Source organism: Nycticebus coucang, chromosome 22, assembly GCF_027406575.1.
Source record: "Nycticebus coucang isolate mNycCou1 chromosome 22, mNycCou1.pri, whole genome shotgun sequence".
In the NCBI taxonomy this organism is placed as follows: domain Eukaryota; kingdom Metazoa; phylum Chordata; class Mammalia; order Primates; family Lorisidae; genus Nycticebus; species Nycticebus coucang.
Genome location: NC_069801.1, coordinates 4,419,740 through 4,447,096, shown reverse-complemented (window position 1 = coordinate 4,447,096; position 27,357 = coordinate 4,419,740). Strand labels below are relative to the sequence as shown.

General features: G+C 41.9%; 2 protein-coding genes across 11 annotated transcripts in view; both read right to left on the bottom strand.

The window, feature by feature from the left end:
• LOC128574629 (calmodulin-binding transcription activator 1) overlaps positions 1-284 on the bottom strand; it is a 759,325-nt gene extending 759,041 nt beyond the window's left edge. For all 10 annotated transcript variants that reach the window (XM_053575459.1, XM_053575460.1, XM_053575461.1 and 7 more), the window contains exon 1: positions 253-284. The gene's annotated coding sequence lies outside the window, so the exon portion shown is untranslated. The remainder of the gene's footprint in view (positions 1-252) is intronic.
• Positions 81-27,357, bottom strand: part of LOC128574643 (calmodulin-binding transcription activator 1-like) — an 83,059-nt gene continuing 55,782 nt past the window's right edge. The window contains exon 4 of the mRNA XM_053575504.1: positions 81-336. Coding sequence (XP_053431479.1) covers positions 328-336 — 9 coding nt within the window. The 3' untranslated portion in view covers positions 81-327. The remainder of the gene's footprint in view (positions 337-27,357) is intronic.

Genomic DNA, 27,357 nt, shown 5'->3' with positions numbered 1-27,357 from the left:
AGGAAACATACCGCATGGGGAAATGCACTCATTAAACTTAAATTTTAAAAGGATGAAAACACAGATTACACTTTATTTTAAAAACCGAAATGAATTTTAATACAGAAAATGAAGACAGCATTTTGCAAATTTATCGCTCAAAGGGGTATATCTATTTGAGGAAATCAGCGTGTTACACTTTGAAAGATGAAATGTTACAGCTTGTACACCAAAATTAAAAAATGAAATTAAATTAAAAAATGAAATGGTTACCAAGGTAATGCAGGTCAGGGGATCAAAGGTGAAGGGTCACACATTATTAAAAAGAAATCCAAAAGGACGGCTGCATCATGATCTCTGCAAAACAAAGGAGCTCCAGTAAGTAAAACTAGTATCTCTCAGAATTTAAAATTAACCTCTTGAAAAGAAGACTCCACTGTAATTGCACCACGGTCATTCCTGATGCCGTGTAGCGCCATTTTTATTTAGGTACAAAACCACATTTTAATTACCTGTTACCAGAAAATGTTTGTAAAGACTTAACCATTCAATCATATTAAAACCCAAAATATTTCCAATTTAAAGTGACTGGGAAATACTGTTTTTTCGATTTGACCACACAACCTGTTTTCTGGAAATGACAGAGTTTGATAAGTTGTCAGCATATCAGAAATCTAATTTGGTCACACACAGCATGGTGAGCTTTTTTCCCTGTCCTCAAGGAATGAGTTCCAAAATTGAGTTTTTGTAAATTTGTTTCATTTGAAGTAGCTGCATAAAATTTCCATTATTGGAACATTTAGTATAACAATGTTCTAGAAGACAGCAATAAAGTGAGACATGATAAAATAAATTGTGTAACTATATCTATTAAGAACCGTTCTCACATTCAACTTTCACCGCACTGGGGAAAAAAAGACATTTTAAGCAAAGTAACTTGCTAGTTCTATTGGAATTACACAGAACTAATAGAGGCTTAACATGAGGACAAAGGGGGGGAAGTATCTGACAGGCTTCACTTTTCAACAAATATTATTTACTCACTTTCCCCATTAACAAACTAGCTTATGTTTTTTAAAAGGATAGAAACACCTACAGTCTTGTTTTGAAACATGAAGCCACCATCTATCTCAAGACAAACTTAACTTCCTGGCAATAGATAAACACAATCATTAAGAGTTATAGCAAATAATTTCAGTACTCCTTTCACTAGCGAACAAAACGTGTAGCATCATAATACAGTAATCTTTAGCAGGCTCTGTTCTCTGACTTCAGGGTCCAATTCCCCAGAGCTTCCTGGACAGCAGTTTCTGAGCAGCAGTGTACGTAACGGCCAGCCACATGACAGCATGAGCCAGAGGACAGCCAGCCAAAGAACCCTGTCACCACTCTCTAAAGGAGAGTCCCCCTTGCCACTTTCACTCTCCTACTTCAGCATTACCCCACAATATCTAACACTTGAATTGACCTCCTTACAATCAAATTCCAAAAGTACTTACATATTAAAATATAGACAACTGTCCAAAAGGACTGTATTAAAAGGAACAGCATAGTCTTTCAAGTGGCTTCTGGCAATTGATAAACAAAGTACATAAATGCCAAGTTTTTGTTCACTCTGATTAGGTTTTGTTAAAATAACTCGGGGAGCTTCATGCACTGGATCCAAGTGTGTTAGTGCCTTGAGGCCACATTTCTAAAAACATGGAATCTTTTTTTAAGTTGCATAGCTACTGAAAAGTAAACTAGCATTTCATTTCTCTGGAATCCTCATCTCACATAAAGTCTGTCACATATGTGTTTGTTGCTGGGAGGCACACAAGCAATTTTGAACAATACAGAAGGAATCAATACCCCATCAAAACAATGCAAACGCTGTTTTAGTAACATCATTATTTAGGCCATTTCAGCATGTTTGCAACAAAAGGCAAGAAGCCAGTAGTGTAATACTCACCAAGTTTTATTTTCCCAAAATATTTTTATTAGAAAGGAGAAAAAGTAAGCCTCTTTGGATTAAATATCTCTATGTACCTCCTTCACTACCAAAACATGGATTGATTAATCTTTTCTTGACAATAAGATGATAAAGTACTTGTACATGGTTTTTTAAAGTCTTCTAAATCACTTTTAAAATTTGTCAACTCACTAAAATGTTACCTCTAATTTTCCACCAGCTCAAGCCCTGGTAAAAGGTTCAGACACTAGAATACTTGATCATGGACTATCTCCAAGTAGCCAGGACCCAATCTTTGAGTGCCTGAATATTATAACCAACCAAATTCCCAAAAACAATTCCATGGGGACCAGGCACAGTGGCTGAAGGCTGAGGTGGGAGGAACACTTGCGCTCAGGAGTTCAAGGCCAGGCTGAGCCAAGAGGGAGACTGTCTCTACTCAAAATAAAATTTAAAAAAAGAAAGAAAGAAAATTAGCTGGGCATTGTGGTGGGCACCGGTAGTCTCAGCTACTCAGGAGGCTGAGACAGGATCACTTGAGCCCAGGAGTTGGAGCTAGGCTGAGGCCACAGCATTCTAGCGTGGGCAACAGAGAAAGATGAGACTCTGTCTAAAAACAAAACAAAAAAAAAAATCGGGCAGTGCCTGTGGCTCAAAGGGGTAAGGCACTGGCTCCATATGCCAGAGGTGGCGGGTTCAAACCCAGCCTCAGCCAAAAGAAAAAGGAAAAAAAAAAAATCTATGGGGTTGAAGTCAACTTCCTTACCTAAATACTTACAGGTTCTGACAAAATGGCTCTGAATGAAATTGTGCCAATAATAGTAACACTCACAGTGACTTAAAAAAAAAAACTCCATGAAGAATTTAGCTAATTTTTTTAAGCAAGCTTGCTGTTTGGGGAGGGGAAGGTAAAGGATACTAGGAGTTTACCATGTCTCTCCTGTAATATAATATAAATTCATTCCAAGGAACCTGGAATATAATTTAACAAGTAAAAAGAAGACTAGAAGCCATCAAGGAGCCACACAACCCCAGGAAGCAACTGAATCCACTTCACAGCTACAACAATCCATTTGCTGAGACAGGTGTGTGGGAGGCACAGACTGTAAACAGCAATTACAGTTGACACCTGCCTATTTAACCTGAAAACTGTTAAAGGGACAGTTCTGCTCTGAATTCTTAGAGGTTATTGGGCCAGAACAGCTTTTCCCCCATCAAAGAAGTGGCCCAAGTTTCAACACTGGTTCCGAGGAAGCTTTCTCTTTGGAGATTCCTGTATCCTGGCCTCATTCTCAGGCCACACTGTACAGCAATGTCTCAGGACCTAAAATTACCCATCTTCCTTTTTCCTCCAGAAGTCTCCCTTTTTCTTCAGTAAGACTCCCAGTGAGCTACGTACTATGACTGGACTGAATTAATACACACACCAGTGCGTGAACTGACCGAGGGGTTTTCATTAACAAATAAACCCCCAAGTGGCAGAAGCGCAGGGTATCTCTATATCAAAGCGTTCGGAGGCTAGTCTACCTCAGGGAGACCTGTTAAGTTACAATTCATCTCTCTCTGTAACTAGTACCTGAACTAACCAGGAGATGCTCAAAAACCCTAACCTGCCTTCCGGTCTCTATCAGTGTAACTCTAGCACACACGCTGTCCTTAACCTAACCTGCCAAACCACCGCATTTGTGACTTATGTGACTAGAAGAAGAATCAGACTTCTGACAAAGAATATTTTTCCAGAGAAATTCTCACCCAACATATTAAGCTCTAACTATCTGGACAACATTTTATAGGGATGCCTTTACCAACCAACTCGATTTGTACTCTGTGTTAACAGGCTTTTTACCCACCACCAAGGAGCAGCATTGATAAGTACAGGGACCTGGTTCACATCTCAACCAAACAGAGAGCAAAGAACATCATTTCTAAGAAGGTTAAATCATGACAGAAATGCTGTCATTTTCACCCCAAGCACATTACTTTCAAAACAAAAAACATGGAAGAACAGAAAAGAAATGAAAAATAGCCAAGAAAATTCAGTCAGAGAAGCTAGGAGACAGCTGAAGAAATCCATTAAAATAAAACTCTATACATTTTACTAACTCTTACAAACTGCTGTTAATATTATATAATGCTTTCTGCAGCAGAAACTAACCTCAGCAAGTGCACTGAACGATTAAAAAGAAATACTCAGCTGATTACAGCAATGGGGCAAAATTTATTACTTTTCATCTATAAATATAAATAAATAAATCACCAGAATGCCATTCAATAAAACAGACAATTCAAAATGCCCTTGAACTAAGTATACCCTCCAGTTAAGTAGGGATTATATTTTTACTACCATTTGATGTTAGAATTCATGTTAGTTTTCCAACACAGTAGAAATGCCATCTACTGAAAAACCAAAGAGAAATTAAGCATTTGGTTCTCAGATCTAAGATCCACCTGTGAGTGGCCAGGCAGGTGTCATCCTTACATCACCCCCACCAACACTCGCCCATCTCTACCATTGTTCCAACCTGTCTGAAAATATATTTCCTGCCAAACTTCCAAGATAGTCTGTTCTGAAATACGTTTCTCAAAATTTTCTAAAAGGCACAGTGTGGTGACTCACACCTGTAATCTAGCATTCTGGGAGGCTGAGGCAGGAGGACTGCTTGAACTCAGGGGTTCGAGACCAGTCTGAGCAAGAGTGAGACCCTGTCTCTACTAAAAACAAAAAAATAAGCCAAGAGTGGGGGCAGGTGTCTGTAGACCCAGCTACTTGCAAGGCTGAGGCAGGAGGATCACTTGAACCCAGGAGTCTGAGGTTGCTGTGAGCTAGGCTGATGCCATAGCACTCAAGCCTGGGCAACAGAGTAAGACTCTGTCTCAAAAAAAAAAAAAAACCCCACAACTTTCTATAAATAATACAATAACCTATACCTACAATCATCATATTATTTCTACTGTACTCCTCAAAAATAAAACAAAAGCTAAAACTATAAGCTAAATACCTTTTTACCTAGTATTTTATCCTTAACAATGAAACTTTTATTCCCCCAATAAAGTCAAAGATTTCACAGAAGGACAAAGAGAGTGGGAAGAAGGAACTGCAAAGGTCATCAGGAGACTTTGGAGAGTGATGAATGTGCTCATTATTGTAGTGGTGTATACAGACAGGAAAGCCTTGCTTTCTTCGTTTACATTACAACATGAAAATAATAACATCCCTACTACCTCAGAGTTGCTGTGAGAATTAACAAAAATAATTAATGTGAACTGCTTAGCACAATACTCAGGCCCTAAGAAGCAATAAGTATCGGTTCTGCACTTACTATGGTTATGTTGTTGGACATCTTACATTCCTTTTCTTATCTTTTTCCACAACTTAAAAGGAAGACACTGCTGTCCCCCTTTTTACAGAAAGATAAAAGGTAAGCTCAAGACTGTAGATCCTAAAAACAGCTGAGGTAGAACACAACCTAGATCTGCACAACCACACGACTCAACGCGGCCCCAACAGGCTCACAAGCACTCACTTCCACAGCGTGCAGAAGGCTGGTGTGCGGTGAGCAAGGGGATGGATTAGATGGGTCCTTCAGAGGAGCAGAGAATGAACACATACTTGTAGATCCACCACTGTACCTATCGCAGCATATTACAAATGCACTTAAAAGAATGTAGGCTGCCATCCAATCCTATAATTCCTCTACTAGGTATATACCCAGAAGACCAAAAATCACATTACAACAAAGATATTTGCACCAGAATGTTTATTGCAGCCCAATTCATAATTGCTAAGTCATGGAAAAAGCCCAAGTGCCCATTGATCCACAAATGGATTAATAAATTGTGGTACATGTACACCATGGAATATTATGCACCCTTAAAGAAAGATGGAGACTTTACCTCTTTCATGTTTACATGGATGGAGCTGGAACATATTCTTCTTAGTAAAGTATCTCAAGAATGGAAGAAAAAGTATCCAATGTACTCATCCCTGCTATGAAACTAATTTATGGCTTTCACATGAAAGCTATAACCCAGTTATAACCTAAGAATATGGGGAAGGTGGAGAGGGAGGGGAGGGGGGGAGGATGAGTGGAGGGAGGGTGATTGGTGGGATTACACCTGCAGTGCACCTTACAAGGGTACGTGTGAAACGTAGTAAATGTAGAATATAAATGTCTTAACACAATAACTAAGAAAATGCCAGGAAGGCTATGTTAACCAGTGTGATGAAAATGTGTCAAATGGTCCATAAAACCAGTGTATGGTGCCCCATGATCGCATTAATGTACACAGCTATGATTTAATAATAAAAAAATGCAACATCAAAGGAAAAAAATAATAAAAAAATAAAAGAATGTAGGATTTAAGTCAGTGAACCAAACAAAATGAATTCAAGAACTTACTTGCATAATGGCACAGTGGCTCATGCCTATAATCCCAGCACTCTGGGAGGCCAAGGCGGGTGGATTTACCTGAGCTCACCGGTTTGAGACCAGCCTGAACAAGAGTGAGACCCCCCACCACACTCAAAAAAAATAGCCGGGCACTGTGGTGGGCACCTGTAGTCCCAGCTACTTGGGAGACTGCAAATTGCTTAAGCCCGGGACTTTGAGGTTGCTGTGAGCTGTGACACCACAGCACTCTACCGAGGGCAACAAAGTGAGACTCTGTCTCAAAAAAAAAAAAAAAAAAAGAACTGTGGGAAGTCACTCAGTGGCTTCAGAACAAGAGCCCAAAACACAACTCGAATTTTTCAAAGACTGCTCAGGAAGGAGAATGGCTTGGCAGGGACAGGAGATGAGACCTCACACAGCAGTCTGGGCACAGGCAATTTGGCCTGGGCTGGAATGGTGGCAGCACAGAGTGATTTTGGGAATAATGAAAAAATAGCAAAAAGAACCAGCAGGAATTGGCTTGAATTCAATACCGATTAGAAGAAGGAAAAAGTGTCAAAAATTACCCGTAAGGGGAAAAACAGTAACTTTACAGTGAAGAAATCTGGCAAATAACCCCCTCAGCCAGGTGATCACAGTTAACATCATTAGTGATGTCACACTGGAGCAGATGGATGGGTACGATGCAAAAGAAACAGCACTTCACCTGGGTTGTCTTCTTCCCCAAAACCTATAACCCCAATCCAATCATGTGAAAGACGGCAGATAAACCCAAATCGAAGGACCGTATGAAATACATAACCTGTTACGTCAACGAAATTCAAGGAAAATCTGAGAAACTATGGGTCTAACGGAGTCTAACAAGATAACTAGATGTGATGCAGGGATCCTGGAAAAGGAACAAGGAGCCCAGAATACAGTGTGGGGTTCAGTTCACTATAATGCAGTGGTTCTCAACCTTCTTAATGCTGTCTCCACAGGTTGAGAACCTCGGCAGTAACGTATCCATACCGGCTATCTGGTTGGGACAAATGGAGCACAATAAATGTTAACAGGGAAACTGGGTGTGCACTACTCTGTGTAGTTATCTTGTTCAGGTGGTATTCTTGAAAATCCTGTAACTCTAAAACTATCCTGAATTTAAAGTTTATTTTAAAACTGACCCCAGAAGGGCGGCACCTGTGGCTCAAGGAGTAGGGCGCCAGTCCCATATGCCGGAGGTGGCGAGTTCAAACCCAGCCCTGGCCAAAAAAAAAAAAAAAAAAACTGACCCCAGAATATGACTTGAGTCCCCAGAGGCTGAGGTGCCCTTCACTGAGACCAGGGACACAGGGAGGAAGAGCTGGAAGGTCTGTCTCAGACATGCAAGGCAGGAGCTGCCCATCAGCTATTCCAGCAGACATGGGGGAGCAGCTCTGGCGGGAGCTCAGCAGACAGAGCTGAGCTCAAAAAACAAAGGGAAGAGCAGCAAACTGAAACTATGGAAGTGGACAGGGCCACCCAAAGCAAGAATGGGTATCAAGAAGAAAAGGGCCTAAACTCTCATGGGATGGGAAAGTGGAGGCAAGGGGAAGATATATGCCACAGGGCACAAACTTTCACTTTAAGATAAATAAATTCTGGGGAATTTAATGTACAGCATGGTGGACTATACGTAATAATACTGTATTATATTGTTCACTTAAAATGTGCTAGGAAGGCAGATCTGAAGTGTCCTCACCCCATCACCCACCCACACAGTAACTATGGACATGTTAATTATGTTAATCATTACACAATGCATATGAATTTCAAATCATGTTATATGCTTTAAACTTATATAATTTTTGTCAATTATACTTCAATAAAGCTAGGGGAAACTTTTTGTCATTCCCTTCAAAAAAATTAGTGTAATTCATATGATTTATATTCTTGTCATCTCTGTCTTACTTTTCCCAAAGAAAATAATTATCTTATTCATGTAACAGATGAGCCTATTTTATTCAATTCGTTTAAATCTCTCTCTCTCTTTTTTTTGGAAAGAAGAGAAGAGAAGGGATTCCTCGGCCTAATTTCTAAGGAAAGCTGAAGGTACACAGTCAAGCCCTGAGGAAATTCCACCTTTAAGTACTGGGTAGAGGAGATTAAACAAGGAACTATATATGGGGGCGTGGGGGACAGGGAGCATTCACCATTCAAGGAGCTAACGGGGAAAAGTATGGTCAAACTATCCGAGTTTGAGAAACCACACAACAGGCGCTTAAATATGCTCCTTACACTTAACAACTTTGAAATCACTGGTGACCGAAGAAAAGAAGGTTCAGTGGAATAAAGGGAGCTAAATTCAAATTGCGATGGTTGAATATGAGCTAAAAAAAATGAATGGAGAAAAAAAAAAAAACCTCAAGAAGTCTGATGCTCAGATTTGTACACCCATGTTCATAGTGGTTATTCAAAACATCCAAAGGCTGAAGCCACTCAAATGTCTATTGATGGAGAATGAATAAACAGAATGTGGTAGATATAATGGAATATTATTCAGGCTTAAAAAGGACATTCTGATACATGTTCTAACATGAATGATCCTTGAGGACATCAGGCTACATGAAATAGGCCAGTCAGCAAGAAAAAGACAAATACTATATGATCTGACTTGATGAGGCACCTAGAATAGCCAAATTCATAGAGACAGACGGTAGAATGGTGGACGCCAGAGGCTAGGGATGAGGAGTTATGGTTTATGGGTGTAGAGCTTCAGTTTTACAAGGGGAGCAGAGCTCTGGAGATGAATGGCACTGATGGCCGAACAACGTGAATGTACTTAATGCCACTTAGGCTCAAAAATGGTTCAGACAATAAATTTTGCATTATGTACATTTTACCTCATATTTTTTTAAAAAAGAAATCTGACTCTGAATATTAAATTCATGTCAAGCTATAATAACCTACAATAAAAAACTGTAAAGCTGGAGTGCATGAGCCTAGAGCAGCACTTCCCAGACACTCTGCTGGTGGGTGCAGCATGACGCCAACAGACGACAGGTGCCCTGCGAGGGGACTGGGTCACCCACACCTCTGACCGGTGGTTTCTGACCTCAAGGAGACTCATCCACTCACCAGTAGGTCCTACAAATATCTTTGGTTTTGGTGTATTCTAAGATGTGAGATAAGCTGGGAAGCAATAGCTAGAGAAATAAAGGTCAGAGATTATTTCAACTCCATCTCCAGTGGTAAGAAAAGTTGCTTTTTATTAGTTTTCTTCATCAACCCAAAACTTCTGTTGCCAAAGGAGAAAAAAAAAGATTATGTGATCTCAACTTACTAAAAAGAGACCATTCAGACAAGCGAAGCATCTCTATGATAAAATCACACTCCACCATTGCTAGATCTTTAAGAACAGAATAGGAGCAATAATTTTCTCTTTACAATATTTTAGAGTGACAAATACTGTATCAGTGGATAAGGAAAGAAATAAAACATACGGTAGTAATACAGGCACAAAACAAACACATCGGTGAGTAGAAATAGTTCACATAAAGAACCACATATTTATGGAAATTTAGCGCCATGGTAATGGCAACATTGCTAATCAGAAGGAAAGGACCAAGGACTCAATAATAAGCATCTATTTGGGAGAAAAATAAAATTAAAAGCTCTACCTCACCCACATTCAAAAAAAAATTTTAAGCTATATTTGAAAAAAAAATCTAATGATAAAAGTTCAAAACAAAGAAGAAAATCTAAGGAGAATACTTAATTATTGGTATGAAGAAGATTTTCCTAAGTATCTATGCCATCAAGGCCAGAAAGATTCAAAGTCTGAGCGTCTGACTCAGAGGACTGGCATGAGATGCAACAAGGCAAAACTAAGGCTGAAATACGGTTGACTGACAGGAGAAAATATATACATACATATTTTTTAAAGAAAAACACACAAAAATCAGAAAAAGAATAAGAAATCTACTTAAGCCGGGCGCGGTGGCTCACACCTGTAATCCCAGCACTGTGAGAGGCTGAGGAGGGAGAATCGCTTGAGCTCAGGAGTTTGAGACTCACCTGAGCGACAGTGAGACCCCGACTCATGAAAAAAAATGGAAAAACCCAGCCTGTAATCTAGCGGCTTCCAGAGGCTGAGGCAGCGGGGTGCCAGCAGCCTGAGTCTGAGGTTGTGGTGAGCTACCACGCCCACTGCACTCTGCTCAGGGGCATAGGGTGGGACCCTGTCTCAACAAAAAAAAAAAAAGAAAAAAGAAATCTACTTAAAAAAAAAAAGACTGAGAATAATTCAAAATAAGTTACATAACGGAAAAGTTAACAAATGATTACTGCAAAACAAGTTAAACTACAGAAATATACAAAGAAATGCAAATGAAAAGGAGAAATAAGTTTTTCACTGTACAACTGAGAAAGATTTAAAAGACTGATACCTACTATGAGTGTGGGTGTGGGGAAATGGACACTCTCAAACTGGCACATTTCTAAAGGGGATGTGGCAAATGTTCACACTGACAAGAACATTTTGTCCTAGAAAGTAACTGAAGAAATCTGCAAAAATATGACAACAAAGCTGTGAAGTGCATCTTTTATTACAAGAGCAAAATACCGAGATAACCAAGAAGGGATTGGCTGGAAACTTCGTATGGCACACCCACACTACGCATTTAAGCACATGCACACCCACACATATGCACTGACATGAAAAATGTCCACAAAGTATCGTGTGCTAAGATGAAAAAACAGGGAAGAGGGCCGGGTGCAGTGGCTCACGCCTGTAATCCCAACACTCTGGGAGGCTGAGGTGGGTGGACTGCTTAAGCTCATGAGTTCGAGACCAGCCTGAGCAAAAGTGAGACCGCATCTCTACTTAAAATAGGGAAAAAAAAAATGAGACAAGAGGATCGCTTGAGCCCCAAGCAATGATACCATAGCACTCTGCCTAGGACAACAACTTGAGACTCTGCCCAGCACCCCCCACCCAAAATAGGAAAGAGGTGTACATGATTCCTCTGGCGCGTGTGTGCGCACGTGCTTACATATTCATTTGTAAAGTCCAAAGGAGGACATAAATCAAGTTGCTCACATGGTTATCTCTTAAAGCAGTGGTTTTCAACCTTCCTAAAGCCGCCATGTATTTTCATTGTTACAAAGGGGCCTCGACCCACAGGTTGAGAACCGCTGTTTTAAAGTGTACAATTTTAGGACAAAGTCAGTATTTAATCTCTACTTCCTGTATTGTTAGAATTGTTCCAATGGCCATTTATTACTTTTATAATTAAGTATATATTTTTATATACATTTATAATAAAAATCAGTGATTTATATGGGAAAGGATTACACAACCTACATCAAAAAGGACAGTGATTTTGTATGCTCCCTTTTCCACGTAGGTGTGTAAAGCCATTCAAATATATGGCTATGGGTATTTGCTAGCTGTAAGTGAATGGTCTTAAACATCTGTATGTCCCGTTCTTTTAGATAAAGGAATGCCCTATACTGAGCAGGCAGAAGAAATGAAATCTTGAGCAATGGCAAAGTTATATATGGCACTGGAATCCTCAAGTAAAAAGTAAAGGACTCAGCAAGTGAAGGACAATCTTCCTCATGCAGGCCTAAATTAGAAGGAGTTCTGTCCTGTCCAAGCGATTTAGGCAGACAAGTTCAGACGAGGCTGAACTTTGCAAAGGCCCGTGAAAATACACACTATAAGATGAGCCCACATGACTGATCAAGAGAGTAACTGCGTGGGGTACAACTTTAATATACAGTCACCACAGCTTACATACAGTTAAAATAGTAATGTGTGTTACTCTCCAGCACCCAGCTCCTGAAACACTGCAGCATCTCCTGCCTCCGGAGACGGCAGCACACAGCAGCCAGCAGCTCCCCACAGCATCCCACTCAGGTGGCTTTAGGACAGGATGCCTCCAGTGAGACATCTCTCCATGAGGAGCTTCTGAGTAGAGCCCTAGCAAGCAACTTCTGGCACATTCCAGAAAGCGCATTTCCATCCTCATGACACCCCAGCAACTTCTCTGGCATGTAATAAAGCCTTGCCCTCAGGCTATGGTCTGGATGGGGGGGTGGAGGGTCTTCTCTGGGGACTCTGAGCTCTGGGTGTAGCACCTGCTCCAAGCATCTGCCAGCCTCAAATTCGTCAGAGTCCTCTGCACTTTTTACTAGCCTAGCCAATTCATTTCGATTCCCTGCTATAATTACTTTTACACATTAAACTTTTCCTTCAGTTTGCTGGATTCTCTCTCCTGATTGAATGCAGACTGATACAAATTTAGAATTAATTTCTGAGTGATTGTTGTGGTATATAAAATTGCAATTGTGTCAAGAGTCACCTTGAATCTTGCAACCTTGCTTTTTATTATTTATAATAAGTTACATGGAGATATTTTTGGATTTTGTACATATACAATGTCATCTACAAAATCAGTTTTAGCCTTTCTTTCTGACCCCTGTACTATTATTTTTCTTGTCTTACTAAACTAAGTAGGGTCTCCAGCAAAATAATATGCAGAAATGGTAACAGTGAAATCTTTCCCAGTCTCAAGATTTTTCTAAGTAACCTTTATCAAATCAAGAAAGTTACCTTCTATTATGTTAAGATATTTCACTTTGAATCAGTGCTCAATTTTATCAAAGGCAGTCTCTGCATCTACCAGCATCATCATATTATTTTTCTCCTTTACTTATTACTTTAATGATTTATACTGATCAAGTATTAAACCTATCTGTATAACAAGTCTGATATTGTAGCTTTAGTCATGAAAGTTGTCAAGACTCACTGTATAGATTAGCAATTTTGGTAAATGTTCCCTGAGCACATGAAATAGAATATAATCTATAATTATTGGGTGCAGTGATATATTTTTCCATATGTCATTGAACTCTGTATTTCACTTTGAATATTTCCATTGTCAATACAGAGTCAGTACACATTCTAAGAAACATGTCCTTAGGAGAACATCACAGGGTGCACCTCCACGAACCTAGATGGTGAAGCTTGCCCCACTCCCAGACTCGCTCTCAGGCTGCAAAGCTGTAAAGCACAGTACTATACTGAATATCACGGGAAACTGGGGTGATAAGAGTGAGACCCTGTCTCAAAGAAAAAGAATCAAGAAACTAGAACAACAAAAATCTTGCCCTAAATAATACAACCAAACATAAATTCTAGAATTAAAGACTATGACTGAAATTAAGATGTCAATCACTGGGGTTTAGCTACAGACTTTCAAAGAAGCTGAGAAGGTATACTAACAAAGGAGCTTCAAAGGGAAAGCCTGTCCTGCAGAACCAGGAAGTGTAGAGAGCCGATAAGAATGTGGGTGACTAGAGGGACTTTGCCTAACAATTGCAATCGATGTAACCTGGCTTATTGTACCCTCAATGAATCCCCAACAATAAAAAAAAAAAAAAAAAAAGAATGTGGGTGACCAATGAACAATATAGAAAGAGATGATAGGCTCAGCGCCTGTAGCTCAGTTGCTAGGGCATCAGCCACATACACCTGAGCTGTCAGGTTCGAACCCAGGCCAGGCCTGTCAAACAACAATGACAACTACAACCAAAAAACAGCCGAGTGTTGGGCAGCACGTGTGGCTCAGTGGGTAGGGCACCGGCCCCATATACTGAGGGTGATGCATTCAAACCCAGTCCCAGCCAAACTGCAACAAAAAAATAGCCAGGGCTTGTGGCAGACGCCTGTAGTCCCAGCTACTTGGGAGGCTGAGGCAAGAGAATCACCTAAGCCTAGGGGTTGGTGTGAGCTGTGATGCCACTGCACTCTACAGAGGGCAATAAAATGAGACTCTGTCTCAAAAAAAAAAAAAAAACATAGCCAGCATTGTGGTAGGCACCTGTGGTCCCAAATACTTGGGAGGCTAAGGCATGAGAATCACTTGAGCCCAAGAGTTTGAGGTTGCTGTGAGATATGACACCATGGCACTCTACCGAGGGTAATAAAGTAAGACTCTGTCTCAAAAAAAAAAAAGAGAGAGACAATAATCAAAGACCAATAATAGAAAAGGGCAATAAAGCACGGAGGCACAGAAAGGTCGATGAAAGCGCTGCAACCAATTTCAAACTGAGAGGAAGCGCGTCAGTCCCTGTGCACAGCCTCCGCAGCTCCACCTCTCTCATCTCATCCTCACGAGAGAGCGGCCCGCCTCCCACCCTCTGTGGGAGTGCTCTAAACTTTATCGTTTTTCTTTGTCATGCTGAAACTTGTGCAGGTCACTTTTGCTTTATATTCATGCTGCCTTTGCTGCTCCAGTTTTATTTTCTGTCCATTCACTTTTGCCTTCAATTACCAGTGTGCCTTGATTATACTTTCTAGCTCAGCCAAGTAATCAAAGCAAGTCAACCAGGTTCAGAAAACCAGGCACTCTGGCCCCCAACAGAAGTAATAAATGGAAAATTAATATCCAGAAATACAGAGAGAAATATGGACCAGAATACATGAAAGAACGTAAGAGTCATATGGAATCCAGCAGAAAGGCCTAACTGATGTCTAACTGAAATCCCAGCAGGAGAGGGAGGAAGGACGGCACATAAGCCATATCTGGAGAAATGACCGCTGAGAATTGTTCAAAACACACAAAAGCATCAACTCACAGATTCAGGAGATACTATAGACTCCAAACTGGATAGATAAATTCAAATAAAATCACACTGAAACATAAGTTTATGGAAAACTTATGACAAAGAGAAAAATCTTAAAAATAGCCAGAGAAAAATTACATATTACATTCAAAAGAACAGTAAGACCGACAGCTCATTTCTCAACATATGCATTGAGCAGCGCATCACTGTTAGAAGGTAACAGAATGGTATTTTCAAAATGTAAAAGAAGGTAAATTGCCAAACTAGAATTCTATACCCAGCAAAAATATCAAAAGTGAGGATAAAATGACCACCTTTTTGAGATCAATGAAAATGGAAAGGATTTAAGAGGAAAAACTTCTGACTCCAAAAGTTTTGAGTTTTCCCACACCAACCCATTCTCCAGTTTTCTGTGGACACTAACGAGGTTATTCTACAATTTAACTCAGTTTGGCCACTCAAGAGTTATAGCTCACAGATTAAGGACTCCATCTACAAGACTGTCCCCTTCAGACAGCAAGTCCAAGTCCAGCTCTTCTGTACTTCTTACTAACCAGCTGTAAATCAGGGATTACTATACCCCCTTTTCAGATTCAGTGATTTGCTAGAATTTCTCACAAAACTCAAGGAAACATTTATTTAGCTTTACTGGTTTATTACAAAGGATACAACTCAGGAATAGCCAAATGGAAGAGATGCACAGGGCATGGTGTGGGGAGGAGCTCAGAACTTCCAAGCCTCATCCAGCTCCTCCCCTACCGGCACGTTCCACCTGTTCACCAACCTGGAAGCTGCCTGTGCTCTGTTGTTCTGAGTTTTAATGGAGGTTCCATTTTGTAGGTGAGATTGATTTAATTACTGGGCATTGATAATTTAACTCAATCTCCAGCTCCTCTCTCCTCTCTCCTCCCTGGACCTTGTGGGGTTGGTAAGGCTGAGTGCTCTAACCCTCCAATCATGAGGTCAGTTGCTTTGGTAACCAGGCTCCTCATTAGCATAAACTCTGTTATGGCTGAAAGGTGCTTATTATGAACAACAACAGATGCTGCCATCACTCAGGAAATTCTAACCCTTTCAGGGGCTCTCTGCCAGGGACCTAAAATGAAGACCAAATATATATTTCTTCTTATATCACAGTATCACAGAATTAACCCTACCAGACCTGCACTAAAGGGAGTAATATAATAATAAAGGATCTTCTTTGAGCAGAAGAGAAATGATCCTAGATGACAACTTTGAAACGCAGGAAGAAGTGAAAACCAAAAAAAAGGGGAAAGAAGATGGGAAATGTAAACAAACACTATTTTAAAAACCATAATTATGTATGGTTTAAAATACATATAGAATTTAAAAAAACAATAGCATAAAAAATTATGGTGATATAAATAGAGTTAATCTCCTATGGTTTCTACAATGACCAGAGAGGGGTAAAATATTAATTTACTTCAGATTTTGATAACTCAAGAATGCAGTTATAGGGCAGCGCCTGTGGCTCAGTGAGCAGGGCACCGGCCCCATATACCGAGGGTGGCGGGTTCAAACCCAGCCCCGGCCAAACTGCAACAAAAAAATAGCCAGGCGTTGTGGTGGGCGCCTGTAGTCCCAGCTACTCGGGAGGCTGAAGCAGGAGAATCCCCTAGGCCCAGGAGTTGGAGGTTGCTGTGAGATGTATGACGCCACGGCACTCTACCGAGGGCGATAAAGTGAAACTCTGTCTCTACAAAAAAAGAGAATGCAGTTATAATCTCTGGATATTCAATAAAAGAACAGCAAGAGTATATAACTACCAAATTAATAGAGAGGCTGGAATGGTAGCAGAGGCAGTGGTAAAATTTGATTAATGTAAACATAGGGAAGAAGACCCCAGTCACCCCACAAAGCATGTGGAAAAATACAAAGGGAGCAGGTGACGGATTTAAATTTAATTGATCAATAATTATATTAAATACAAATGAACTAAAATTTCTAATCAAAAGACAAAAATTGTCTTTTAATCCATTCTCTCAAAGCAAATCATACATCCATATTGCTTTCAAGGAAGGAGAAAAGTTGAAAATAAAATGGTAGAGAAAGATACATTACTCAAACACTAACCAAAGAAAACTGGTCAACTTTTACTAATAATGTAGACTTCAGGTAGAGATCATTACTTGGGATAATGAGATACATTTTTCTTTCTTTTTTCTTTTTTTTTTTGAGTAGAGTGCTGTGGTGTCACAGCTCACAGCAACCTCCAACTTTTGGGCTTAAGCAATTCTCTTGGCTCAGCCTCCCAAGTAGCTGGGACTACAGGCGCCCGCCGACTAGTTTGTTGTTGTAGTTGTCATTGTTGTTTAGCAGGCCTGGGTTGGGTTCGAACCCGCAAGCCCCAGCGTATGTGGCTGGCACCCCAAGCCATGAGATATGTTTCAGAATAAAATATTCTATTCAATTCACCAAGAAGTCACAATTCTCTACCTTTATGTACCTAAAAACACCATCTCAAAATAAACAAAAGCAAAAATTGACAAAAATAAGAGACAAATGCAGAAATTTTAATACACCATCTTTAACTGATAGAGAATAACGATCAGTAAGGACATGGATGACAGATGTGAGCTAAAATAAATTTCAAGCACCCTCACACACACACAGCGAGTGACTGACTGGACCCCCTTCTTGGCCAAGGGGATCCCGAAAACTCAGTTGTTAGCCATGAGAAAGGAGATCAGACAAGCCTCATCATGTCCTCGTCCCTTCTTAAGAGATGTTCTCTGTGACTCATCAACAGGCCTAAGGCTATGCAAGACCCCCCTGCAGGTCCTCAGTATACACAACCAACCACTTGGGTCTGGGCATAGGTCCTGCAGCTTGTTTCTGATTCACAGACCCTGCTTTTAACTCAGCATTCCTTTTCACTGACTCCCAGTCTATAAGACAGAATCTAAGTCTTTCAGCCAATTGTCAGCTAAAGAATCTTTAAACCCACCGATGACTGTGGGCCTCTGCTTTAAGATATCCCACCTTTTCAGGCCAAACCAATGTACGCCTTCCACATATTGATTCATGATTTTACCTGTAATTCCTGTGTCCCTGAAATATATCAATGTATAAAACCAAATGTAACCCAACCACCAGGAGTCCACTTGCTCCAAGTTTCTCAGGCATGGCTCCAGGCCATGGTCCTCAAATTTGGCTCAGAATAAACCTCTTTAAATTATTTTAACGTATGGCTTCTCTTCTGTCAACAGGTATGAAGTTGTAACCTAAGCTATTATTTTTAAGTGGTATGCCAACTGCTCGAAATTCATTTAAATAAACAGCCCTCCATTTCCTCCTCAAAAGAGTACCTTCTATCATACATGCTGTCCAAACCTCAAGGCGGTTTCAGTCTGGGTACAGCTGCTTATTGCACAAAGACCCAGATACTGAGAAGAGGAAGAAAAGAATTGTTAATGGGACAGACACCTTGTTTGGAGAATGGGAAAAGGGCGAAAGGAAAAATTGTCTCAAATTGTCTCTCCCACTAATGGGGATTAAGGGCTTTTTCCGTAGGGACCACGTGCCTTGGTGGCAGGGTGAGGGGAATGGTGAGTCCAGTCAGAAAGTCAGCCCCGGAACTTCCAGAATCTCAACTCCTTCCTTTTGCAGAAAATCCATCACTTCTGGGAACCAATTCAGAAGGTGCAGAAGTTAAGAGAAATTATAAAAAATATATGAGGTCCTTGTAGTTTGTTCATGGAGCCAATTACAATATTAAATCAAAAGATATTTTCCTTCCAGGCTGTGATTTCTTGATAAAAATAAAAAGTAAAAAGACACTTCTTAACACGTGTGATTTACCCTGCAGCCCTGCCCTCCTGTCTCTGCACTCTTTCTCCTTGCCCTCCTTTTGTTTCTGCGACTCTCCTCATCTTCAACTATCCCTTTTTAGTCTTCCTTTATAAGCTCAATTTCCTTCCTATTATTTCTTCCATCCTCTCTCATTTTCCAGCCTCCTCTAGTTCATTTCTAGAAACGCTTTTCTTTTTTCATCCTCCCTACTCTCCTAGGAAAATTTCATCTGCACTCTCACCTTCTTCGAGCTCTCTCTTGAGGTCCCAGATCCACTTCCAAGTGCTTTCTAAGATCTCCAGATGTTCCACAGGGCTCTAACCTCTACCATACAAGTATAAATTCAACACCTCCTGAAACCGGCCTTTCCTGTATATTTCATTATCTACAGTACCACTATCAAGCAAGCCAGAATCTCAGTGATTTTTCCTCTCCTATACCACGAAGGGATTCAAAATAAGGCACTGTGGCATAAAAATTATTTTGAGCTACAGGCACTGAGTTTTTGAAACCCAATATCTGACTAAAAGTATAGCCTCCCAAAAGAACTCAAAGAACTCAAATGCCTTAAATTTTCCCCCTATAGGAGCAAATGGAATCTTCTAAGGTGAAAATACACCCAAACAGAACGCATCCAAAGAAACGATGTCACAGAACTACCTCACTGTATCTCCTACCCATCCTCCTGAGGCCTGTTTATCTTTCCAAATTGCTACCTATTTTCCCACCAGTGCCCTTTGATCTCTACTCCTCCCCTGTTAAGAGAGTACATAAGCCCCATATTCTAGGGCTCCTTTCAGTCACATTTCTTTTCTTTTTTTTTTTTGTAGAGCAGAGTCTCACTCTACCGCCCTTGGTAGAGTACCATGATATCACAGCTCACAGCAACCTCCAGCTCTTGGGCTTTCGCGATTCTCCTGCCTCAGCCTCCCGAGCAGCTGGGACTACAGGCGCCCGCCACAACGCCCACTATTTTTTGGTTGCAGTTCAGCCAGGGCTGGGTTTGAACCCGCCACCCTCGGTACATGGGGCCAGAGCCCTACTCACTGAGCCACAGGCACCACCCCATATTTCTTTGTGAATTCCTCTAAGCACAGAGATAATTAAAAATCTATCTCTTGATTGTAACCTAATTGTTTGTACCCTCCCGTTAATCTAAAATTTTTTAAAAAATCTTTCTTTTGGCCTGGTATGGCTCAGGCCTTTAATCCCAGCACTTTGGGAGGCTGAGCCAGGAGGCTCACTTAAGACTAGCAGTTCAAAAAATATAAATAAACAAAAAATTAAAATTAACAACAACGAAAAAGACTAGCAGTTCGAGGCTTCAGTGAGCTATGCCTGGGCCACTGCACTCCAGCCTGGTGACAGAGTGAGACCTCGTCTCTACTTTTTTTTTTTATCTATTATTTCTCTTGCTAATCTGTCCTTTGTAGTAGGGCCCCAAGTACTAAACCTAACAAGGGTAGAGAAAAATCATGATAGCTGTGAGGTAAAATAAAATCTTAAGTTCTCCCCAGCTGACTGAATGGACCCCCCTCTCAGGTCAGAGAAGCCTCATCGTGCCATCTCCTTTTTGGAGATATCCTACACCTAGTTCTTAAAACTAAGCAAGACAAAGCTTAAACCACACTAGCAGGTCCTCCATTCACATAAGAAATCACCTGAGTCTGAGTTATAAGGGCGGTGGCTGGTCTCTGATTAACAGACTTTTTTTTTTTTTTTTTTTAAGAGACAGTCTCATTTTATCACCCTTGGTAGAGTACTATGACATCACAGCTCACAGCAACCTCCAACTCCTTAACTTGTAACATTCTACACCTTAAGACAAAGCTTCATTTCTTTAACCAATTACAAATCAAAGAGTTTTTAAACCACCTATAGCTAGGCCAGGTGTGATGGCTCATGCCTGTAATTCTAGCACTCTGGCCTAGCACTCTGGGAAGCTATAGCAGGTGGACTGCCTAAGCTCAGCAGTTGACGAGACCAGCCTGAGCAAAAGGGGGACCCACGCCCTACTAAAAATAGAAAAACTAGCTGGGCATTGTGGCAGGCACCTGTAGTCCCAGCTACTCAGGAGGTTGAGGCAAGAGGATTACTTGAGCCCAAGATTTTGCGGATGCTGTGAGCTATGACTCCACTCTACCGAGGGCAACAACATCTCCACCTTTATCTGTTTTATAGATTTTGGTTCTCCTTAGGATTATGTTTGAAAAAATGGTTCAATAAAAAAAAAATTTTAATTTCCAGACCTTCCAGTTCAAAAATACTAATATTCAATTGAGAAACATGTAGTTCCAACTGCAAGCTCCAGTCTGATTCATCCCGTTTCTAACCCTAACACCTAGCAAGCATCTTAGAAATGTTTGTTGAAGAAAGAGAAGAAGGAATGAGAAGAAATTTAATTAAGAAAAGAAAGTTGTGCTCTCTCTCCCCTCCCCTCTCTCCCTCTCCTTTTCTCTCCTCCTTGGTGCTGCTCTGCAGCATTCCTCCCTCGCCAATAAAAGCTTTTCTTACAAAAAAAAAAAAAGAAAGTTGTTTTCTTCCCCCCTTATTTCAATGGACCACCCAGTAAACTCCTGATACAGGTACAACATCCCTGGATGTTGTAAATTTGTTTTGCTATTCCTACTCTGCTCGTTATGTGTAGCTTGGCACATAGTAACAAAAAGCCATTTCTCTGAAGAGGTATATGGAAATTCTGTTCTTTAAGGATATTTACAAGTATAGGAAAGGATACTCACATGTGTGAGTTAGGGTAAGGGTGGGGTGGCACAGATCCCAGCTTCCTTTGTAAACCCTTACCTACACTTAAGAGTGTAGGCAGCACCTATGAGTTGATTCTAACCAAGAGTATATAGCAAAGTGATGGGCTGATGTAATCACATCACGTAAGATGCCAATAGCCTTCTTGGTAGAACTCGCTCTCTCTTGCTGGCTTTGAGGAAGCCAAAGAGCCATACCAGGAAGGCACAAACAATTGACAGTCTCAGGTAATAGTAAGAAAATGAGGCCTCAGTCCAACCATTCACAAGGCCAACAACCACACTAGCTAGGAAGAGAATCCTCCCCCACAATCAAGCCTTCAGATGAGAACCCAGCCTGGCCAACAGCTTGACTACAGCTTTGTGAGACCTTTAGCAGAGGAACTACATAAGCCATGCCCAGAAACAAAGGTAATACAAGTAGGTTGTTGAAAGCTACCAACTTGATGGTAAGATGAATAATACGATATGCAGCAATAGATGGAAATGGTATGTTCCAAGGTCTTGCAGTAGTAATGACAAGGCACATGTGAAGAACTTGGAGAACGAACAGAAGAGTAAGGGGGGACTGAAGGGCCCGCAACAGGCAAGCAGTGGACAAGAGAGGACCAGACTAAACAGGGATTTGTTGGCCATGTTCATGTGTGGATTTATAGCCAGAAAAAAGTGAAAAGAAACTGAAGAGTATAAAGGTAGGTAATAACAGGACTTTGATTCACATTTTACTATTTTTAAAAGATCTCTGCTGTTAAGGGGGATGAACTAGGGGGGTCCCAAGTAGAAAGAGGGTCTTGCAGATGTCCAGGTAAGAAGAGGTGACAGTGACAACAGAGAGAAATGGAGGGATTAAATAGTGAAGGCAGAACAAGAGTCCAAGAACTTGGATGAGAAATGAAACACATACTTGTTTCACTAACTTCCAAATGAAATTCCATCTTTTTGTTTAATTGTAAACATGGTCAACAAACTTCAGCAATACAGACTGTACATATAATTTTTAAATCCCAATTTTTCCCCCAGTTATCAATGCTGTGTTATGAAATATTTCCATTCATCACTATTGCAAAGTCATAGTAGTTACAGGCCAACCATTAGATCTTGCTATTTAAGAATATTAATGAAACATATATATATTATCACAAACCTGTGCTTTATGAAAATTCTGATAACTGCATTTCAGTAGTTGGTTTCCTTTGTAATCCAGTTTAAGACATGATTCTGAGAAGGTATCCACAGGCTTCTTTACTCAACTGCAAAAGGGGCCAGGCACCAACAAATGCCATGACAGAAAGGGTGGAGGAAGGCTTGAGAAGGCTGGTGCTGCACTTGATCCAGAGAGGGAGGAAAATAAGGATCACTATAGGACAGCAGGTATGAGGGAAGAGTCAGAGCTCAGTGTTGAGCTGAATCCTTTATGTATGGGGTGTCTATAAAGCACCAGAGCCAGCACGTGACGAGAAGTTGGGGCTTAACTAGGGACACAGAGATGGTTATTTTCAGCTGTTAGGAATTGAAATTACTTAGTGTGTGAAAAGAGGAGCTACAGAACAGAAGCCCCCCAGGGACTTCACTCTTGAAAGCTGGATTGAGAAGGAAGATCCTGACTAAGAAGATTTAAAGGCGGCCCAAAACACAGAAGGACCACCAGAAGAGGACCTTATCCCAAAGAAGAAGGAAAGTGCCTTGGAAGGAAGAGGCCACTATGCTACGAAGAAAGTTCTGAAGAGCCTGAGAAGGGGAGGACAACGTACCCTGGTCAGGGTGATACGGCAGACACAGAAGCATTGCTGACACAGAACGCAAGGCTTCATGGAGAATCACGACAAGCTCATTTGGTGAAAGATCCAAGACTGTAGTAGTGATAACTGCCCCCGTGAGGCTGACAATCCAGAATTCACTGGAAGGCCGGGTGCGGTGGCTCACATCTATAATCCCAGCTACTCAGAAGGCCGAGGTGGGGGATCGCTTAACACCTGGAGTTTGAGACTAGCCTGGGCAATATGGCAAGACTTCGTCTCTAAAAACAAAAAGAAGAAGAAAACTTAAGCGTGGTAGTGCACATCTATGGTCCCAGCTACTTGAGAGCCAGAGGGGGAGGACCCCTGAGCCTAGGAGTTAGAGGCTGCAATGAGCTATGACCATGACACTGCACTCCAACCTGGGCAACAGAGCAAGACTCTGTCTCTTAAAAAATACACACACACACACACACACACAGTGCCAAAAAAATGTATACAGATTTTAATGAAGGAAAAACCTGCATTAAAATCATAATACTCAAATCGCATTTGACTCCTACAATTACAAGAGGTGCTCAAATGTGGCTTGTACTCACCTTTTGTTACTGGTATATACTGAGTACACTATTTTTATACGTATATAAAAAGAATACATAGAAAGCTAACAGCTATGTTATCTCAGACTTCCCCAGCAACACTGAGCTGCCTGGGGGCAGGCACAGAGAAGCCAGAAGACAGGCTTCATTGAAGATCAAGATCTGTCCAGTTGGGGATAACGGAGGACAGGGGACAGGAAGGTTGAAGCCATCTGTACGAGAGTGGTTATGTACTGTGGACTTTGCAACTGAAGCTGGGTAAGAGAGGGAGCAATGAAAGAGAGGTCCCTATCTCACACATGGAGGTGCAGAGAAGACCTCTCAGAGGAGGCCTGGATCAGTCTGGGAGCCACAGCTAGTCAAGTGAGGAGAGCTGTGGGTGACTGGGGGTGGAGACCGGCACTATGCCAACAGCAGGAAATACTGCTCAGCCCAGTAGCTACCCACAATCAGAGGTAGACAGGGCTCCAACAGCAAACTGGTTAGATCACTCCAGACCCCCCAAAAGAGAGCAGACTGCATAAACTTCATGCCCTGCCTTCAGGGAGATGAAAACCTGGGATGGCCCTGTTAGTTGTGAGATGGGTCCACTAGAATGCAGGCCCTACAGGGCAGAGATCTGTGTTTCGTTTGCCCAGAGCCTAGTGTTCAGTTAGTACCATGGAGTGAAAAGATGTCATTAAGGAGGAATGAAATAAAAAAGAAACTAAGGCAGGACTCCAACTTAGCAGGTAGAGGGACAGGAAATACAGGGAAACTGGTTGCCACAGAGAAAGGACAGGAGAGGCCCAATTTCTGAGCTGCATGGAGGAAGCCCCTCCACTAAGGTACTAAGACAGGTTAGACCATGGAATGTCCAGGCTTCCCGAAGAATAAAGGCAGCAGCTCTACTGACTTGAGATTCAGCTGGCCACCCATGCAACAACGCGAGCATCTGACAGGGTGCTGTGGGGCCCTGAAGTGGCTGCTGACAAAGATCCTGTCCACCGCACCAGAGGCAAGCACGGGAACTGCCACTACATCTCCTTCTTATTAAAACAATCCTGTGAATGCCATCTTCACATGCCACCCCCCTGCAAACCATTTCTTTGTTTCACTGCAGGTTCTTTATCCAGACAACCTACTGCAGCAGACGCTCTCCTCGTCCCTTCCTCACAGGCTCTTCCCTAACCAACTCCTGTGCATTCTGTCTCCCACTTCACTGTCTCAGAGCTGATCTCTGTGCTTTCTCATGGTTTCTAGCCACAATGTACTGTCCCTCACAGCAACCTCCTATCAAGAATCATCAAGGCTTGCAGCCTCCATGTCCACCCCTTTCGCTCTTTGACCCCCTCCAAACAGGCCTCTGGGCCAAACTCCACTGAAATCACTCGGCAGGGCTACGAAGAGCTCCAGGTGACCAAATCCAACGATGCCTTCTCCATCCCCCCTTTATTCAATCCCAATAACCTCTGTGATAGGATGGATGATAACCTCCCGAAGAAATCCACATCCTAATTCCTGGGACCTGTAAGTATAACAGGTTACACAGGAAATAATGAGACTATTCTGGATTATCCAGGTGGACTCAATGTAATTAAAAGAGTCCTTAAAAGTGGAAGGAGGAAATAGAAGCAGTCAGAATCAGAGAATGAGAAAAGATGATGGAAACAGGGTCAGAGACTCTGTGCTGCTGGCTTTAGGATGAAGGAAGGGGCCAGAAGCCAAGGAATGCGAGCAGCCTCACGATGATGCAACGGGCAAGGAAAAGATCCTTCCCTACGGCCTCTGGAAAGCAACACACCCGGCCAACACTTTGTACCAGTGAGACCTGACTCAGATGCCTGATCTACAGGGCAATTAAGAAAAGAAATCTGGGGCGGTGCCTGTGGCTCAAGTAGTAGGGCGCCGGTCCCATATGCCGGAGATGGCAGGTTCAAACCTAGCCCTGGCCAAAAAAGAAAAAAAAAAAAGAAAAGACATCTGTGTTGAGTCTGAGACCAGCCTGAGTAAGAGTAAGAGCCCTTCTTTACTAAATATAGAAAAAAATTTTTCTGGGCGTTATGGTTGGCGTGTATAGTCCCAGCCACTCAGGAGGCTTAGATGAGAGCATCACTTCAGCCCAGGAGTCTGAGATTCCTATGAGCTAGGTTGAGGCCACAGCATTCTAGCCTGGGGCCACAGAGTGAGACTCTTGTCTCAAAAAAAGAAATTTAAGTTGTTTTAACCCATTGAGTTTGTGGTAACTTGCTATAGCAGCAAACAAAAACCTGACATACCCTCTTTGAAAGCATTTTTCTCTCAGCTTCCCTATCACAGCTGCCTGGTTCACCACCACTTCCCTGGTTCCCTACAGCCTCCTGTGCTGGCTCCTCCTGCTCTGCTCAGGGATTAGTCTCCCTTCTCCACCTGCCTTCGCACCAACGTGACCTCACCTAGTCTGTGGCTTTAAACACCACCTACGCATTGACTGCTCTCCAATCTTTATCTCCAGGCGGGACCCATCCCCAGATTTCTGGATAGCGACCTACTCCACATCACCACTCCAGTGTCAAACTCCTCATAATTAGAACCCCCAGAAGAACACTCTTGGTCCCCCAACCCTGTCCTCTCCACCTTTAGTCTTCCTAGTCTCGATGACGGACACCAGCACCAATGTTAACAGCTGATGCCACAAACCAGGTACCACTGTGGATTTCCCTTCCTTTACCACACGTCCAGTCCCGTGAAGCCCTGCCAGCTCTACTGCCACACCACATCCACGTCTCACCCCTCCACTGCCACCACTGTCTCTTACTAAGATCACTAATTACCCCAGTAGTCTCCTACCTGGTCTCTCTCCTTCCCGACAGCTACACAGCAGCCAGAGAAAGCCTTGAAAGTAAAGCTCCAGATGACGCGGTACATATCCTCACAGCTCACCTTCCAATGACTTCCTACTGCCCTTAAAACAAACCCTAAATCTTTATGCCCACAAGGCACTGCAAGATCTAGCCCCACCTCCTACATCTAGGTCACCCCCAGACGCCTCCAGTGCTCCACCCAACAATGTCTCGTTCACTTTTCCTCAAAGCAAGCACATTCCTGCCTTAGGGCCTTTGCACAGTCTACTTTTCCCCTAGATCATCAAGCAGCTGGCCTTCTCTTTTATCATCTGGATGTCTGCTCGAACATGACTTCCTAAGAAAGGCCTTTCCTATCAAATCTACTCAAGTGCCCAGACCTCATTATCCTGTTTTGTTTTCTTCTTAGCCCTCTCTGAAATTCGCATGCACTTGTTTGCTTGTGTTTTGCTTATCTTCCGCTCTAAACTATAAGCTCCAGGAGAACAGGATCTCTGTCAGATCCCCTCAGCGTCACCACCCGGTGTCCAGGGGTCCTCAAACTACAGCCCGCGGGCCACATGCGGCAGTGTGATTGTATTTGTTCCCATTTTGTTGTTTTACTTCAAAATAAGATATGTGCAGTGTATATAGGAAATTTGTTCAGTTGTTTTTTTTTTTTAAACTATAGTCCAGCCCTCCAACAGTCTGAAGGACAGTGAACTGGCCCCCT